Source organism: Lutra lutra, chromosome 6, assembly GCF_902655055.1.
Source record: "Lutra lutra chromosome 6, mLutLut1.2, whole genome shotgun sequence".
Lineage (NCBI taxonomy): Eukaryota > Metazoa > Chordata > Mammalia > Carnivora > Mustelidae > Lutra > Lutra lutra.
In genome coordinates, this window is record NC_062283.1 from 97,075,722 (window position 1) to 97,092,917 (window position 17,196).

At 35.0% G+C, this 17,196-nt stretch overlaps 1 protein-coding gene across 1 annotated transcript in view; it reads left to right on the forward strand.

Moving 5' to 3' along the window:
• ADGB (androglobin) overlaps window positions 1-17,196 on the forward strand; it is a 169,507-nt gene that overhangs the window by 124,449 nt on the left and 27,862 nt on the right. The window contains exons 29-31 of the mRNA XM_047735160.1: window positions 5,634-5,833; window positions 8,194-8,305; window positions 16,544-16,713. Coding sequence (XP_047591116.1) covers window positions 5,634-5,833; window positions 8,194-8,305; window positions 16,544-16,713 — 482 coding nt within the window. The remainder of the gene's footprint in view (window positions 1-5,633; window positions 5,834-8,193; window positions 8,306-16,543; window positions 16,714-17,196) is intronic.

Consider the following 17,196-nt stretch of genomic DNA (forward strand, 5'->3'; position numbering starts at 1 on the left):
TAATTTGTGTGTGTGTGTGTGTGTTCCAAAATTCATTGTTTATGCACCTCACCCAGTGCTCCATGTAATATATGCCCTCCATAATAGCCACCACTAGCTCACCCAATCCCCCAACCCTCTCCCCTCCAAAACCCTCAGTTTGTTTCTCAGAGTCCACAGTCTCTCATGGTTTTTCTCCCCCTTCAATTTCCCCCAACTCCCTTCTCTCTTCTCACAATGTCCTCCTTGTTATCCCTTATGCTCCACAAGTAAGTGAAACCATATGATAATTGACTCTCTCTGCTTGACTTATTTCACTCAGCATAATCTCCTCCAGTCCCATTCATGTTGATACAAAGGTTGGGTATTCATCCTTTCTGATGGAGGCATAATACTCCATTGTATAAATGGACCACATCCTCTTTATTCATTCATCTGTTGAAGGACATCTTGGCTCTTTCCACAGTTTGGTGACTGTGGCCATTGCTGCTATGAACATTGGGGGTGCAGATGGCCCTTCTTTTCACTACATCTGTATCTTTGTGGCAAATACCCAGTAGTGCAAATGCAGGGTCATAGGGTAGCTCTATTTTTAATTTCTTAAGGAGTCTCCACTCTGTTTCCCAAAGTGGCTGCACCAACTTGATTCCCACCAACAGTGGGGAAGAGGGTTCTCCATTCTCCACATCCTCTCCAACACTTGTTTACTGTCTTGTTAATTTTGGACATTCTAACCGGGTAAGGTGGTATCTCAATGTAGTTTTGATTTGAATTTCCCTGATGGCTAATGATGATGAACATTTTTTTTCATGTGTCTGTTAGCCATTTGTATGTCTTCTTTGGAGAAGTGTCTGTTCACGTCTTCTGCCCATTTTTTGACGTGATTATCTGTTTTGTTGAGTGTTGAGTTTGAGGAGTTCTTTATAGATCTTGGATATCAGCCCTTTGTCTGTAGTGTCATTAGCGAATATCTTCTCCCATTCCTGGTTGCCTCTTTGTTTTGTTGACTATTTCCTTTGTTGTGCAGAAGATTTTGATCTTGATGAAGTCCCAAAAGTTCATTTTCACTTTTGTTTCCTTTGCCTTTGAGGACATGTCTTGAAAGAAGTTGCTGTGGCTGATGTCGAAGAGGTTACTGCCTATGTTCTCCTCTAGGATTTTGATAGATTCCTGCCTCACGTTGAGGTCTTTTATCCATTTCGAGTTTATCTTTGTGTATGATGTAGGAGAATGGTTGAGTTTCATTCTTTTATACATAGCTGTCCAATTTTCCCAACACCATTTATTGAAGAGACTTTTTCCCACTGTATATTTTTCCCTGCTTTGTCAAAGATTATTTGACCATAACATTGTGGGTCCATATCTGGGCTCTCTACTCTGTTCCAGTGGTCTATGTGTCTGTTTTCATGCCAGTACCATGCTGTCTTGGTGATCACAGCTTTGTAGTAAAGCTTGAAATCAGGCAGTATGATGCCCCCAGTTTTGGTTTTCTTTTTCAACATTTCCTTAGCAATTCAGGGTCTATTCTGGTTTCATATAATTTTAGGATTGTTTGTTCTAGCTCTTTGAAAAGGACTGGTGGAATTTTGATCAGGGTGGCATTGAAAGTATAGATTGCTCTAGACAGTATAGACATTTTAGCAATGTTTATTCTGATCCATGAGCATGGAATGCTCTTCTATCTTTTTGTGTCTTCTTCAGTTTCTTTCATAAGTGTTATGTAGTTCCCCGAATACAGATCCTTTACCTCTTTGGTTTGGTTTATTCCCAGGTATCTCATGATTCTTGGTGCTATAGTAAATGGAATCAATTCTCTAATTTCCCTTTCTATATTTTCATTGTTAGTGTATAAGAAAGCAACTTATTGATTTTGTATCCTGTCACATTACTGAATTGCTGTATGAGTTCTAGTAGTTTTGGGGTGGAGTCTTTTATATGGAGGTTTTCCATATAAAGTATCATGTCATCTGCAAAGAGGGAGAGTTTGACGACTCCTTTGCCAATTTGAATACCTTTTATTTCTTTTTGTTGTCTGATTGCTGTTGCTAGGACTTCTAGTACTATGTTGAACAACTGGTGAGAGTGGACATTCCTGTCATGTTTCTGATCTCAAAGAGAAGCCTGTCAGCTTTTCCCCATTGAGGATGATATTTACTATGGGTTTTTCATAGATAGATTTTATGAAGTTGAGGAATGTTGTTCTCTCTATCCCTATACCTTGAAGGGTTTTAACCAGGAACGGATGCTGATTCTTATCAAATGCTTTTTCTGCATCAATTGAGAGGACCATGTGTTTCTTCTGTCTTCTCTTATTGAATTGTTCTATCACATTGATTGATTTGTGAATGTTGAACCACTCTTGCATCCCATGGATAAATCCCACCTGGTCATAGTGGATAATCTTTTTTTTTTTTTTTTTTTTTAATTTGACAGACAGAAATCAGAAGTAGGCAGAGAGGCGGGCAGAGAGAGAGGAGGAAGCAGTCTCCCCGCTGAGCAGAGAGTCTGATGCGGGGCTCAATCCCAGGACCCTGGGATCATGACCTGAGCCGAAGGCAGAGGCTTTAACCCACTGAGCCACCCAGGTGCCCCGGTGGATAATCTTTTTAATGCACTGTTGGATCCTATTAGCTAGGATCTTGTTGAAAATCTTGGCATCTATATTCATCAGGAATATTGGTCTGAAACTCTCTTTTCTGGTGGGGTCTTTGATTCATAAAAAGAATCTGGAAGTCTTCCTTCAGTTTCTATTTTTTGCAACCACTTCAGGAGAATAGGTATTAGTTCTTCTTTGAAAGTTTGGTAGAATTCTCCAGGGAACCATCAGGTCCTGGGCTCTGGTTCTTTGGGAGGTTTTTGATCACTGCTTCAATCTCATTACTAGATATTGGTCTATTCAGATTGTCAGTTTCTTCCTGATTCAGTTTTGGAAGTTTATAGGTTTCCATGAATGCATCCGTTTCGTCTAGGTTGCTTAACTTATTGACATATAACTGTTGATAATAATTTCTGATGATTGTTTCTGTTTCCTTGGTGTTAGTCGTAATCTCTCCCTTTTCATTCATAATTTTATTAATTTGGGTCATTTCTCCTTTCTTTTGGATTAGTTTGGCCAATGGTTTATCAATCTTATTGATTCTTTCAAAAAACCAGCTTCTAGTTTTATTGATGTGTTCGATTGTATCCCTAGTTTCTATCTCATTGATCTCGAGTCTAATCTTATTTTCCTTCTTGTGTGTGGGGTTGGCTTAATTTGTTGTTGATTCTCTAGTTCTTTAAGGTGTAAAGAGAGCTGGTATATTCTGGATTTTTCAATTTTTTTGAGGGAGGCTTGGGTGACTATGTATTTCCTCCTTAGGACCAACTGTGCTGTATCCCATAGGTTTTGGACCGAAGTGTCTTCATTCTCATTGGTTTCCATGAATTGTTTAAGTTTTTCTTTGATTTTCCAGTTAATCCAAACATTCTTTAGCTGGGTGGTCTTTAGCTTCCAAGTATTTGAATTCCTTCCAAACTTTTTCTTGTGGTTGAGTTCCAGTTTCAAAGCATTGTGGTCTGAGAATATGCAGGGCATAATCTTAATCTTTTGGTATCTGTTGAGCCCTGATTTGTGACCAAGTATGTGGTCTCTTCTGGAGAAAGTTCCATGTGTGCTAGAAAAGAATGAGTATTCTGTTGTTTTAGGGTGGAATGTTCTGTATATATCTATGAAGTCCATCTGGTCCAATGCACCATTAAATGCTCTTGTTTCTTCATTGATTTTCTGCTTGGATGATCTATTACTGAGAGTGGCATGTTAAGATTCCCTACTATTAATGTATTCATATCAATATGACTCTTTTTACTTCTTTTTTTTAAAGATTTTATTTATTTATTTGACAGAGATCACAAGCAGGCAGAGAGGGAAGCAGAGGGGGGGCGGAAGCAGGCTCCCTGCTGAGCAGAAAGCCTGATGTGGGGCTCGATCCAAGGACCCTGGGATTATGACCTGAGCTGAAGGCAGAGGCTTTAACCCACTGAGCCACCCAGGTGCCCCAATATGACTCTTTGTCTTGATTAACAGTTGGCTTATGTAGTTGGCTTCTCCCCTATTGGGGGCATGAATATTTACAATTGTTAGATGTTCTTGGTAGATAGACCCTTTAAGAATGATGTAATGTCCTTCTATATCTCTGACTACAGTCTTTAGTTCAAAATCTAATTTGAACTATGAAAGATGCTTCTTCATCCCTTCACTTTCAGTCTGGATATATCTTTAGGTTCCAAATGGGTCTCTTGTAGACAGCATATGGATGGGTCCTGTCGTTTTATCCAATCTGCTACCCTGTGTCATTTTATGGGAACATTTAAACCCTTAAACACATTTTTCATAGCTATTTTAAAGTTTTCATTTGTTAAAGTTTTTCATTTTGTTTTATTGCTAACTCCAACATCTATGTCATTATTTCTATTGACCTTTTTCTCAAATTATGTTCATATTTTTGGCCTCTTCACATATCAAACTGATTGTGTGCTGCACATAGTACAAGCTACATTGCTAAGAGTCAAGATTATGCTCTCTTCATTGAAAGAGTTTTTAATTTTGCTCTAGTAAGTGGTTTATTGACAGCTTAGTTTAATCCTCTCAAGACTTTGTTCTAAGCTTTCTTAAATTGGGTCTAGAGCTTCCATTACTCTAGGGTTAGCATTGTACTAGCTTAAAGAATAGCTTTTGTTGAGTCTCACTTGATGCCCTGTGTTTTCATTAAATTTTCATACTTTGGCAGAACTTTAATGTCTTTCAACACTGTACAAACTTCAGAATCTCCATTAAGCTCACAATCTCCTGGGAGTTGTCTGCCAGGCACCATTAGATATTTGTACAAATCAAGTTTAGAATTCAGTTAAAGACCCAAGTGGACATGCTATGTGTATTTCTGGGTGCCATACTCCGCCCCCGCTGTACCTTGCCTCACAAATTTTAGTTGTCTCAGGAGCCTCAAACTATAATCTTGCTTCCTGAACCTGACAATACTGCCGTTGACTGCTTGGACTCTGCTTCTCTGTGCCACAGTCAAGAAGGCGCTCACAGGCAGAAATCTGCAATTTTTATTTTTTCATGGCTTTGAGTAAATCCAATGCCCATTATTTTGTTGTGGCTAGAACTGGACTTTCTCTGTGATTTACTTATGTTCTCTCAGTGTATGTTTGATCAATTAATTACACTGGACACATTTCTATTTTTATCCCTCCAAATGGTAGTTCTATTATCTTTTAATTACAAAAAAATGAATAGAGAAAAAATAAAATGGGAGTCTTACATAAGTGTAATAACACACACACACACTGAAGAAGTCAGAATATATGTTATTAGTTTAGTGTCATTCAAGTGATACAAAATGAATGAAAAATTGTGGAATTGTACGTTCTTTTAGCAATCAGTGGTTACTCAGAATATGCATTGCTCTATGCAAGTCACAGGCTATTATATAAGTTTCTTTAAGACTGGAATATCTCCCAAGAGCCAGTGATATTGCTTTTTATTTCATTAAAAGAAAACAAATTGACCTATTCCTTTGAGTGTCTTATAAAAGGATATACCTAAAGAACACAGTCAGTCATAACTATGCATTTCACAGATTTTAACTTAAGTGTAATAAATCTCTCCTTTTCAGCTAGCAAACAAGTTCTTTTAACGCACTCTGCATCCAAGAAGGAGCAAGAATGGTACAGCAAAAAGAAATCTACCCAGGGAAGTCAGAAATCCTATAAGGGCAGACCTGCAAGTGCAATCGTAGACCCTGGGCAGCCCATTCTGGAGGAGGAAGTTGTCAGTATGCCCACCATAGAAGAAAATGCTAGCACTGCACAGCAGGTATAGTTATGTTTAAGAGAATCCTTTGGTGATTCTCTTACCATTTAGGAATAATATGGTATTACTCCTAAAAATCTAACAAATATAATGATGGTTCCTTTCCTAACCATTATCAATACGTATATGATATTTTCTATCTTCATTGCCTCCAGTGTATAACAGAATCAAGGGATTGAACATTATTTAATGGTTTCTCTGTGCCAAGATATTAAAATAAATAGCAAGTTTAGTGTGTATACTAACTCTATAATGCAGATGTAAATAAATATCTAATGTTACATGAGTTATGAGGCTCTCTAATTATGAAAAAAGGTCACATATTAATAAAAACTAATTTTTATATATCTTAAGTTAAAAACATATATGTGTATATGTAAAATAAAGGGCAATTCATGTAATTTCAGAAAAAAATGATGTATCCATCAGAAACAAAACAAATAAATAAATAAAAAGAAATAAAAATAAGAGGCTAGAAGTAAATCCTAATATGACTAATGACAATAAACACAAATGAAATATTAATCAATTAAAAGAATAAAAAATTAAAGTTAGATTAAAAAGTAAGATTCAACTATAAGTAGCCTAAAAGTGACACATTTTTAAACAAAATGGCACTGATAATTCAAAGTTGGACCGAGAGAACTGTGATGATATATTAACATCTCAGGGCATAGAATTCATGAAGGATATTGTGTAAAAATAAAAGGAAGAATATAACAAGCAAATATGATCATAACTAATACAGCATAACCTAACTGTCCAGACTCAATGAATAAAAAGTAAAAGTTGTTTAGAATTACAGAGAAAAATAAAGTTAGTTAATAGTTGCAGACTTTAATAAACAACTCTCAGAAACCAATAGATTGAGCTGAAAAAATACATATGATTACTAGGATTTGAAAAATTTAAGTATTTATTGTTTAGATATTTATATAGAACACTTACCTACTAAATTGAGAATATACTTTTTCATAGTACACATGTGAAGCCTCAATAAAAACAAACTATATTTTATAGATGTTATCTGAATATAGTGCAATAATACAGAAATTAGTAAATAACAACTTAAAATCCCATAAATGTAGAGGCAAAAGAGAATATGCTAAATAGTTCTTCAGTTACAAAGAAGAGCAAAAAAAGAAATGAATATTAAGAACTCAGTAACAACTAAAAAATACAAATCAAAATTTATAATGACATCTAAAATAGCATTCAGTGGAATGTTGACTTTCAAATTAATCCATCAGAAAGTATGAATGGTTAAAAACAAATGAACTAAACTGTCAAAACAAAAATTTAGAAAAAGAGCAAAAGAATAACTCAAAGAAAAAAGAAGAAAATGTTTTAATAAAAGTGAGGTAGAAATTAGTAAAACAAAGAACAAAATTTAGCAAGATGCATTAGCTCTAAGCTTTTTTTTTTTAAAGAATTTTTTTAAGAGATTTTATTTATTTGACACACAGAGAGAGATCACAAGTAGGCAGAGAGAGAGGCGGAAGCAGGCTCCTTGCTGAGCAGAAAGCCCGATGCAGGGCTCAGTCCCAGGGCCCTGAGATCATGACCTGAGCCAAAGGCAGAGACTTAACCCACTGAGCCACCCAGGCGCCCTAACTCTAAGCTTTTTTAAGATGATTAAGTGGGCAGGCTTCTTGTAAGACCAGCTAAGCAAGAAAAAAAAAAAAAAAGAAAGAAAGAAAATGTAAATAAATCAAATACAGAACAACAAAAATAGAATGGAGGTATAAATGCAATCAACAGATTAAAAAAAATTAACTATTAAGCACAACTCTATGCTAGTTAATTTAGGACTTAAGGGAAAAAAGACATAACAAATGCCTGGGGTGGGAGAGGACTGGCAAATTACTTTAGGAGAAGATAGAAAATATAAAATAATAATAATAATAGTAAAGAATAATAACATTGAAATGATAATCAGAGTTTTACCTTTCCAAAAGTCATAGGCCCAGCTTGCTTCACAGAATAGATCTAACAGACTTTCAAGGAGTTTTAAGTTGTTCTAGAAAACAGAAAAACAACACAAATTTTTCAATCCTTTTAAAGAGATTACCATAATCCTGATTCCCAAACTGACAAGGAACAAAAATAAAATGAATGAGTTTCATTTTTAAACATGGATGCAAAAATTATAAACACTAGACTATACAATTGCAGGTGTGGGTGGGGATGTGAGGATAAATTTTATAGACTGTGATACTACAAAATTTTGGAGAACATCGGATAGTATTTGACCAAATTATGATTGTGTGATATAGAAAATTATGCACTTATTACGTGCTTATTAGGCATATGCTATATTTACTCTTATTGTTTGTGTTTAAACATCACGTTTTATTTCACAGGTTAACAAGTACATTATACAGTGTTTGGTATTGTACAACAGTTGGCCTCTCACTGAAAGTCAGCAGACATTTGTTCAAGCATTGAAAGAATTGGAAAAAAGTGATAGCAAAGGTATCCCCTCCTAAATGTTAGTCATATACCTTGTATTTTATATAAATATTTAATAGTAAATTAATCATGTAATTATTAAAACATTATTGTTTACAATTTGCATTTCATATCCAGTGGCATTTTCTGGTTTATTAATTGATTATGTCTCAAAATCTTTACTGCCTGGTTAGTAAGAACTAAAAATATATGATTATTTAGGCCTAGTTTAAATGTGTTTAGTCCAGTTAGCAAAAATTACTTGATGATTATCTAAGAAGTATACAGAAGACTTTTCTGTTATAAAATCATATTTGTCTAAGTTGAGATAGTATAACCCTAAAGGTTAGTTCTTAAAATATTTAAGAGAAGGAGAATCTCCAAGTGAAAAAGGATTCAGGTTTATTTTTTCAAATATAAGCTACTCTCAAAATTCCTGAGCAGGGAGTTTGATGCATTAGAAAAAGATATTCACAAGTGGACCCACGTAGTTCAAACCCATATTGTTCGGATCGCCTTGGTGTCTCAGTTGGTTAAGGGTCTGCCTTCAACTCAGGTCATCCGGCTCCTTCTCATTAGGGAGCCTGCTTTTCCCTCTGGCTGTGCTCCCCCTGCTTGTGTGATCTCTTTCTCTGACAAATAAATAAATAAAATCTTAAAAAAAAAAACCCAAAAACAAAATCCATATTGTTCAAGGGTGAACAGTATTTGAGAACACAATGTCTTTGAGGTCAGGAAGTTCCATGGATTATTACCTGTTCAATCCTGCATTATCCATTGTGCAGACAATGGACACAGTAATCACTCCATGATATTTGTCAAGTAAGTGAAAGAAAGGATACATCTAAGCTACTCTTATTATTGTTATTGACATTATTTACTAATTGTCAAAAACCCTGTTCACACATTTGCTTGCTTATACTAACTGCATGAACCTGTTCATTTAAAGGCTTGATAGAGGTTTATCACCAAAGTTAAGAGAAAGCTATTATTACTGAACTAAATCTTTGTAAGAAGGGACCAATTCTAGGGCAAGACATCAAAGCCAAAGAAAATTTATAAAGCTAATGACACTGAGAGTCCCCATTTCCTTTCCACTGTATTGTGTGCATCCACAGAACATGCATTCTACGGGAATCTTGAACTTGTCTGCCTCCCCACTGCCCCCCTCGTGCTGGGAAAGGGACTCTGCTTCAGCCTCATCATTGCACCTCTAGAACCAGGTAGAAGCTGTTAGTAAATGTTTGTTGAATAATGCATGAGCGTGCAATGCTAGGAACAGCAGGAGTATTTCACTTCTAATGGCATCCCGGCCTGCGGTCTTGAAAGGATTCTGGGCTGTTTTGGGATCAGCGAGAAAGAGTTGTGACCTTTTGTCGGTGTCTAGCATGGACACATGTAGAGAAAGTGGTGAGACCAGAACCACATTGTTGCCACCTCTTTGCTATTCATATGTGTTGTGTGTTTCACCCACGCTAAGTGCCCTGGAGCTCAGAATTTATTTATTGAACCAGGGGCTGAGTTACTGCTTACCAGTGATGTACATAAAATCCCCTAAGGCAGATATCCTTTCCCACATCCCCTAGGTAAATTCATAGAATGTGAGTTTTGTTGAAACATTTCTTCCTTCTGCCTCTACCTTTCCTCCAAGAAGCAATACCCCCACTGCCCAGCACCACTGAGAATATCTGGAATAGAGAGCAGATAAGACTTCAATTTAGAATTCTTGTTTACCAGAAAAGACTGCCATTATGATATGAATAAATGGCATATGGAAGCTGAAAAGCCCCTTAAATTAATTATCTCCATTTTCTCTATAGTCCAAATCAAAATCTCATAGTTTGTACTGTGCTAAAAAAAAAAAATCTAGATATTTTTCCAATATAAATCAACAGAAATCTGCTTGAAATAACAGATAGTGCAAATTACTGGGTGATTTTGTGTCCCCCCTCCTAGAAAGAAGTAAATAGTATCTGCTTAATATGAATTGGATTAAATATTTTATGCTAAAGATTTATGTGCAAATAAAATACTCATAATTATAAAAATAAATCAAAATAATAGAGAAGCAGCACTGTTTTATGTGAGCATGTGTGTATGATGTGTGTTCTGCAAAGATATTATTTCTTTTTTTGTTTTTCAAGGAAAATGTATAGTACTACTAGATTTTACATTACCGTTCAGGGTATCAGGGACTTTAATAGATCAGAGAGTGAGAATCAAATCCTAGGTTTTTGTTTTTGTTTTTGTTTTTGTTTTGCCTGTGTGGGCTCTTTCATAAGTTGTCTGTAGCTCTTTATACTTCTGATTTCTATATTTGAATATTCTGTTATGCCTGTTTTGACAGGCTCAAAATAGTCATGTTAACTATTGTTTATAGCAATGATCGGTGTGAACTCATACCCACATGACAGGGAATAAATAATCCCAGTTTAAATCATGAAAAGGAAACAACAGAAACAATATTTCTAAATCCAGGTGGGGATCCTGTTCATGGGGAACACCTGTTTCTGAATAATGTTCCAGCAAGATAGAAGAATGCACACTGATAAAGGAGATATTTGTGAAAACATTTAAGCCATTCAGGAAATGAATAATGCTGTTAGAATAGTGAATGAGGTGTTTTCTTGCCAACTCTCCAAGGTGAACTTCTAATGTCTAAAAAGGTGCAAAATACCTTCAAATACGCTCAAGTCTAGTCAAATGCAGGTTTAAAAATTTCTGTGTGTATTTTCTTCAATAATTAGAAATTTGTTCCCAGTATATGGAAGTTTTGTGAATTATGTAGACTTACGTAAATCTTTAGAAAAAGAAGAAATGACACTTTGAAGTGAAGACGAGTGTGTGTGGAGGAGTGGGGTTTGAATAGTTTGTATGATGAAGTCCTGAAGAACACCAAGCAGGGGAAGTGAACTTTGTCTGGAAGTGGAAGTGACGAGAAGAGTGTGTCTCAAAAGATATGTGGGAGCCTATTTTGGACACACCTGACTGACAGGACCTCCTACCAGGTGTAAGGTGTGGAGGGAGAGAGACTAATTCCTGTCAGAGGAATATGCAGAACAGAGCGACCAGGAAAGCCCTATGCGCGTGTCCCACTCTTCAAGGCCATTCCCCTTTTCACCTAGGTCAGGAAGGATGGGGAAGAAAGATCCAGAAATGCTTTCCTGTGCTTAGCTCACAGAAATTCTTTATTGTTAATATGAACAGTTCATCTATTATTAGACATCGGTGACCCTACATTGCCATTACTCTTCAAAAATATATGAGTGGGTCCCAGAGCAAAAGGGAAAAAAAAAAGTAGAATATATACCAATATGTTGAAACAATTATGTCTCATTTATATTAATAGTATCTAAGGGCAAAATTTAATTTAAAATAAAAAATTTATAAATCAGAAGTTTTAAATGAGCACCTACTATATTTAGTCAAAATGAAGCAAAACAAACCGAAAAGAATATAATTGTATTTTGTAAGCAAAAAGAAAACACTGGAGAGCTCTAGAATTTCGATTATTATGATTATGATTTTGTTTTTAGTGCCATTATGGGCTTCTTATTGTACTGTGTCTTTTTCATATATTATCCTCAATTCTCATGAAAAAGTCTGAGAGATAATTATTACTATCTTGATTTTACACATGAGAAAATGAAGCTTAGATGCTGTAAATAATTTGCCTACATTTACACAGCTGGAAGAAGCAGAGTAAAGAGTTTTACCTACATCTGACTTACTCAAAAGCCCAGAACCTTTCCACTCTACCATTTTGTCCTTTAAAGACAAATGCTAGTAGCATTGACACAGTACTAATGCTCATAGAGGTTATAGTGGGTAACATTTATGTCAGAAGCCTTGTGAAGGTTTTATGTGGAATTGATATAGGAATTGTCAATTGATAAACCTATGAGGTGGATGCTGTAACTACTATCATTTTTATACACGACAACACTGAAGCACACACTGTTCATGAAACTTGCCCATGGTCACACAGCTAGTTATTGGCACAGCTGTGATTTTGAATGGGAGTTAATTATCTATTAAGGGTGTCTGGGTGGAAAAAATAATAATACATGATAGTACCAATTTCAAGCCTTTTATTGTGTCCTCAATAAGTGTCTTTATTTAGGGAACTTTATTTAGGAATATTTCTTTATTGAACATACAAGTTTGCATAAAGGGTCTTACCATGTTTTCCCTGAAGATCTAATAAGTTTCTCACCTTAAGTTGTTCAACACAAATGGAGTTCCGTAAACAAACCAATATGATAAACAATCATATTTAATATATTTAGGGATATTAATGGATAAATGTCAAAATTCCAGAGGAAACTAAAAAATTAATATCTGAAATAAACAGTAGTATAATTCATGAAATAGTATAAAGTATAGAGTTGGGTAATGTTACAAAATTATAAATATATAAATTATAAAATATAAGTTTTTTGTAAGTTAACATTTATTAGACTTATGGTGGTGATCATTTTGCAACATGTACAAATATCCAACTATTAAGTTGTCTACCTGAAACTAATAGTGTTTTATGTCAATCATACCTCAACAAAAAATAAAAATAAAAAAAGAAGGAAAAGAAAAGGAAGTTACTGTTAAGTGGAGAAATACAGCATAGCAGCAAAAATTCCTTAGACTACCTAAACCTCAGTTATTTATCACCTGAGAAATTAGAATAATAACTCCTATCTTTCAAAGTTGTCATGAAGTTTCAAGATAATGTATGTAAAGTTTCTAGAACCAAGTAGCCCTCACAAAAATGGTATTCTCATTATTAGGTACCTAACTAGAAAAGAAGTCTCTGGGAATAATTGCATCTTCTTTTTTGGACATAACATTTGACAATTTTGTGTGAATGAGCAGCTACCAAAATTAAATTACATGTTGCATTATATCATACATTTGCTGCTAAAAGCAGCCAGCAGATAAATTCAGAATTGAATTGTATTATGAACTAGGAAATTTTTTTTCTCTTATAAAAGCATATGTTGGTCAATCTTATGAAAGTCAAGCGGCTTTTGAATTCAGAATAATCATATCACATTTATAAATGTGAATTTTTAGGCAGCCAGCTTGTTTAAATGAAAACATATCAATGTCAACTTACATGTGTCAATTATATTTACAATTTAAAACCTAGAAACTTCAATTTTAAGGGTATGATGTATTTTTTAAAAGATTTTTTAATTTTTTTGAGAGTGAGAGAGCACAAGCTGGGGAGTGGGGTGGAGAGGCAAAAAAAGAAGCAGACTCCACACTGAGCAGGGAGCCTGATGTGGGGCTGGGTCCCAGACTCCTGGGATCATGACCTGAGCTGAAGGCAGCAGCTTAACAGCTAAGCCACCCAGACATCCGGGTATGATGTATTTTAGAAAAATCATGACTAATACCTTCGATCTTTTAAAAAAGATTATTTATTTATTTATTTTAGAGAGGGAGAGTGGGCAAGAAAGAGAGCATAAGCTAGGAAGGGATGGGGAGGCAGAGGCAGAGGGCTCAATCCCAGGATCCAGGGATCACGACCCAAGCTGAAGGCAGATGCTTAACTATACTGAGCCACCTAGGCACCCCTAATGTCTTCATTTATTAACTTAGCTTACTTTTTCAATTATAAATACTTTAGATCAAATAGAAATTAATCAAATTTTTTTCATTAGTGGATTGGTACCCTAATTTAAAATTTTATGTATATCCTGAATTCAGTGGAAATATCACATTTACTCATTTAAATTTAACATTTAATTTCTATGAGAAAGAAAATATTTAATTTTTTCTAAAAATTCACATCTTTATAACTCACAATAAAAAAGTAAGTCCTAAAATATAACTGCATTCAAATCAGAATATTTCTGTTATAAATGTTTAGGAAGCTTGTCCTCTGGTTAACATGAGACAACAGTGCCACCTTTAGTGTATTTTAATACCTAATTTTTAGTAAAAATTGCTTGCTGAGACAGGTGACTTTTTCTTAAGGAAATAGAAATTGGAGAATCTAGAGCAGGTAACACTTTGTGATACCAACTACCACATACATAGTTAATTGTGTTGTTATTTTAACGTCTTTTTGCCAATATGTTACATTTTTATGTTACTGGTCTGGGCCTTTCAGGTTCTAGTCTATTTGTAAAGTCACATATGTACTTTGTTTATCATTCTCAAAATCTTTGTTTTCAAGTCCTACCCAATTTTATTAGCATGATTATAACACTATTTTCTTATATGCATGGTGTTTCCAATTCATGGTCTTTGAAGAAACCAAACATGATGAGATTATCATCTATCTATCTTTTATCTGTCTGTCTATCTATCTATCTATCTATCCCTTGTCTAAAGATTTTCCTGTTTACATTTACCAAGTACAATCACACTTGGTAAATGTATACCTTATCCTGAGCAACTATTCTAGTTTAGAAATTATGATAATGTTCTAATCCCATTTAGTTTTTAGTTCCCGGATATATAAATCCGAATTTTAATCATAAAAATATGTCTCTGTAACTTTTATGTCTTATTATCCACTGAAGATTTCAGTCTCTTGTATTCTGGATAAATGTAAGGTAACATAAGAGGAAAACTATTACGACTAAAGTCATAAAGCTAAAGGTCTTTTCAAGTTCATTTTCTCAACAGATACTGCCTGAGCATTTCTTCTCTGCAAGGGGTATATTAATTTATGTCAATGGTCATTTACTCTAGAACCCCTCTAATTATATGAATATGCAATGCGAGGTCACATTTTTCACAGGTTTTGAATTAGTAGGATATTTATTCTTATACCCTACAGATACCTTACTGCTCTCAACACATACAGTTTCCCTAAAAAGCTTCACATACTGAAATTAAACAATCTGATTACAAAATACATACTATGAATTCAGAATTATACTAGGTGAGATTAGGAATCAAAATGAGGTGTATAATGACATTCTGGCCTCTAGAGAACTTACAATGCATGGGAGAGAAGGTTACTATACTGTATGTCATTAAAGAATAAGGAAATTATTTTATTTTATATATTCATAATGTAAAGAAAGAAGATGATGTGCCCCTGGCACCACACTATGTGCTCACATATGTAAACTTGAATATTAGAATATGTTAATTTGAAGGGAATCAAATACACCTACATATATGATTCAAACTCTAAGACCTATGGATAGTGAGAAAAAGAGAGCCCAGAAATACTTATTGGGGCTGTTTGAGATTCAATTTCAGCTCACATTTGTTAATATCTTAAAACCCAGTGTGTATGATACCAGGTACAATCCTATTTTAAATGACCTATATAGTTTATTTGTAAACCCCATGGGCATGGTATTGACATCTCCATTATACAGAGGAAAAAACAAAATCAAAAGAATGTAATACATCTGCCAAAGTGAACCTATTTAGTGGCTGATTCAAGATTCACCTCCAAGTCATTTGATTACATGACCAAAGATTTTCCCTAGTACAACAGTTCACAGCAACTGGGATTGTTGACAGAAAGACAAGTTGCCCCCTTGTAAAACTGTGGTACTTATAGTCCCTTTGCAGTCATGCAGGATAATCTGCCCTAATTTGAAAGTAGCTAAGAACTGGCACGAAGCCATTCTTGATAATTACTATTTAACTTTGCTAATGGGATGACTTACAGACTCCAGTTTTGAAAGGGGCTAACATGTCCTTTGAACTCATCCTTGAATGCTAACTCAACCCCAACAGCCGGGGGAATGTAAGCAAATTTATGCTTCTGCTCTGTTGGGGTGCTTTGAGAATTAAAAAAAAAAAGAAACATAGTAAGGATTCAACAAATGTTATCTGTTCCTCTGCCACTGGATATGTAGAAAGAATGACTAGAACATAATGCAAAAGCCCTTCACATCCTCCTTTGAGGAAGCAGAGGGAAGAAAATAATTCATATGATACCAGAGATAAACACATTCAGTACTGTGGTGGAGATCCTGGCCAAGGAAATTAGGTGAGAAAATGTACTGAAAGCATTCAGATTGGAAACACATTAGATAGTGATAATTTTTGCCTAATCTTACAAATATGTCAAAACCTACTGATTTCTCCACTTCAGTGGTGTATGGTATGTGAATTATCTCTCAATTTTGTAAGAGAGTCACACAGATCTTTATAAAATATTTCTTTAAAAAAGAAAAGAAATCCAAACCTCTTCAACTAACAACATTTTACTGACTTGCTCCCCTTTTCCTGCATGACATGATTTTATTGTTGTGATTCACTGGTTTCCATTTTTATGTCCTCTAGCTCATGGAGAGAAACATGAGGAATTAGTTACCTTGGGAAGCCCAGATTCCCATACTATTAGTGAGGGGCAGAAATCTTCAGGAACTTCTAAAACAAGGAAAGGCAAGGAAAAGTCTTCAGAGAAAGACAAGACAGCCAGAGAAAAACAAGTCCCTCGCTTTGAGCCTCAGGTGGGTGTGTTACTTTTTCTCATTGGAGTCATTTAATAAATGTATGTCCATTGATTCCCCACTTGTCTATCTCTCCCAAGGACAAAACTGAAAAATTCCACCTCCTTGATTCTAGCAACCATCTAGATAACCTTAAGGACATTCCTTGGACACCTTTTGCAAGCTGCTTTTCCCAGTTCAGTATCGAAAATCATTAATCAAACTTTTAAGACATGTATGTCTATAAGACACTGTTTTGGGGCCTTGGGTTTCTAATATTAATATTATACAGTCCCTATCTTCAAAGAATTTGCAGTCTAATGAAGGCGCTGAAGGTAAACAAAGTTTTAATGTTAAATATTGCATGTGAAGTGGTAGGAGGAAGAGGTATTTATTCTAGCCTCTTTCTCCTGGAGGAGCCAAATCCAGACCTGAGTCAATGAGCAAAGATATTCTAAGGTGAAAATGAGCACAATCTCTGTGTTTTGTTTTTCTGGTTTTGTT